Source organism: Chrysochloris asiatica, unplaced genomic scaffold (assembly GCF_000296735.1).
Source record: "Chrysochloris asiatica unplaced genomic scaffold, ChrAsi1.0 scaffold00611, whole genome shotgun sequence".
NCBI lineage: Eukaryota > Metazoa > Chordata > Mammalia > Afrosoricida > Chrysochloridae > Chrysochloris > Chrysochloris asiatica.
In genome coordinates, this window is record NW_006409129.1 from 368,782 (window position 1) to 370,201 (window position 1,420).

Sequence of the window (1,420 nt, forward strand, 5' to 3'; positions counted from 1 at the left end):
GCTGTGGTTTAATGCTCTGGACTACAAAGTTGGTTAGGACCTCAATGTCGGTGGTTCAAACTCAACAGCTACTCCTCAGAAACCCTATACAAGTTCGCTATGGGTCAGAACCAACTAGACTGTACTTAACATAATCAACAAAATAATTCTAGGGAACAAAAATGAATATATATTTTTCTCAGTTAACAAACAAAAATCCTTAGAGTAATACTAAGTTACTAGGGCATGCTCAAAGGGTAACTGACCTAGAATCTAAAACCTGAAATCTCTAAATGTAAAACAAGGACTCTTAACCATTGTGCTAGAAACATCTTCTCTGTATAATACATCCAATAACTAGTGACACTGTTTTAGTTGTGTGAAAATACAGCAATCATCCAAAACAGAAACAGAATAATTCAAAGATAAAATTGTTTTAAGAGAGAAGTATCAAAGGCATACCCAGCATGACTTTACATATTTAACATCACTGTCATCTGAAATTCCTGGTGATCCCTCTCTTCTGCATAACTCTAAGGAAAGCATTTTTCACTTCTTTATTCCTAAGACTATAAATGAGTGGATTCAGCATGGGGATCACAATAGTATAAAAAACTGAGGCCACTTGGTCTTTGCCCAAGGAGTAAGACCTACTAGGCTTTAAGTAAGTGAAAATCATGGAAGCATAAAAGATGGTGACTCCTAGGAGGTGGGAGGCACAGGTAGAGAAGGCTTTTCTCTTTCCTGATGTAGAATTGATTTTCAGGATAGCAGAGAGAACGGACACATAGGACACAGAGACTATGATGAGAGATGCCACTAAAGTGGATCCAGCAAGAACGAATACTATGATCTCAACATTACGTGTGTCAGTGCATGAGAGGGCTAATACTGGGGCTGTGTCACAGAAAAAGTGGTGGATTACATTGGATTTACAGAAATGCAAGGTGCTCATACCAAGCACAGTGGCAGTGGAATCAATAAAGCCAATCATGCAGGATGCAGTGATGAGGGAGCAACAGAGCGCAGTGGACATAATAACTGGGTATTGTAGAGGTTTGCAGATAGCTACATAGCGATCATAGGCCATTGATGAGAGAAGAAAACATTCAATGCCAGCCATGAAGATAAAAAAATACATCTGGCTAAAGCAACCACCAAATGAAATATGTTTGGTGGAAGTCAATAAGTTCTCTAAAGTTTTAGGAGTAATGACCGTTGAATAACTGAGATCAAGAAATGACAAGTGGCTGAGGAAAAAATACATGGGGGTGTGCAGCTGGAGATCCAGGCGAATGATCAGTATCATCCCTGCATTCCCCAGCACAGTAACCAGGTATATCAGAAGAAAGAGATTAAAGAGGACCAGCTGGATTTCGTTAGAGTCTGTCAATCCCAGGAGGATAAAGTCAGACACATTTGTTTCATTCCTTCTGTTCAT

At 39.4% G+C, this 1,420-nt stretch overlaps 1 protein-coding gene across 1 annotated transcript; it reads right to left on the reverse strand.

The window, feature by feature from the left end:
- Positions 1-472: 472 nt before the first annotated feature.
- Positions 473-1,420, reverse strand: LOC102819621 (olfactory receptor 8H1-like). The gene has a single exon (XM_006877814.1). The coding sequence runs from the start codon at positions 1,418-1,420 to the stop codon at positions 473-475; it is 948 nt and encodes a 315-aa protein (XP_006877876.1).

Coding starts and splice junctions, on each gene's coding strand:
- LOC102819621 (XM_006877814.1), bottom strand. CDS start 1,420: ATGAACAGAAGGAATGAAACAAATGTGTCTGACTTTATCCTCCTGGGA.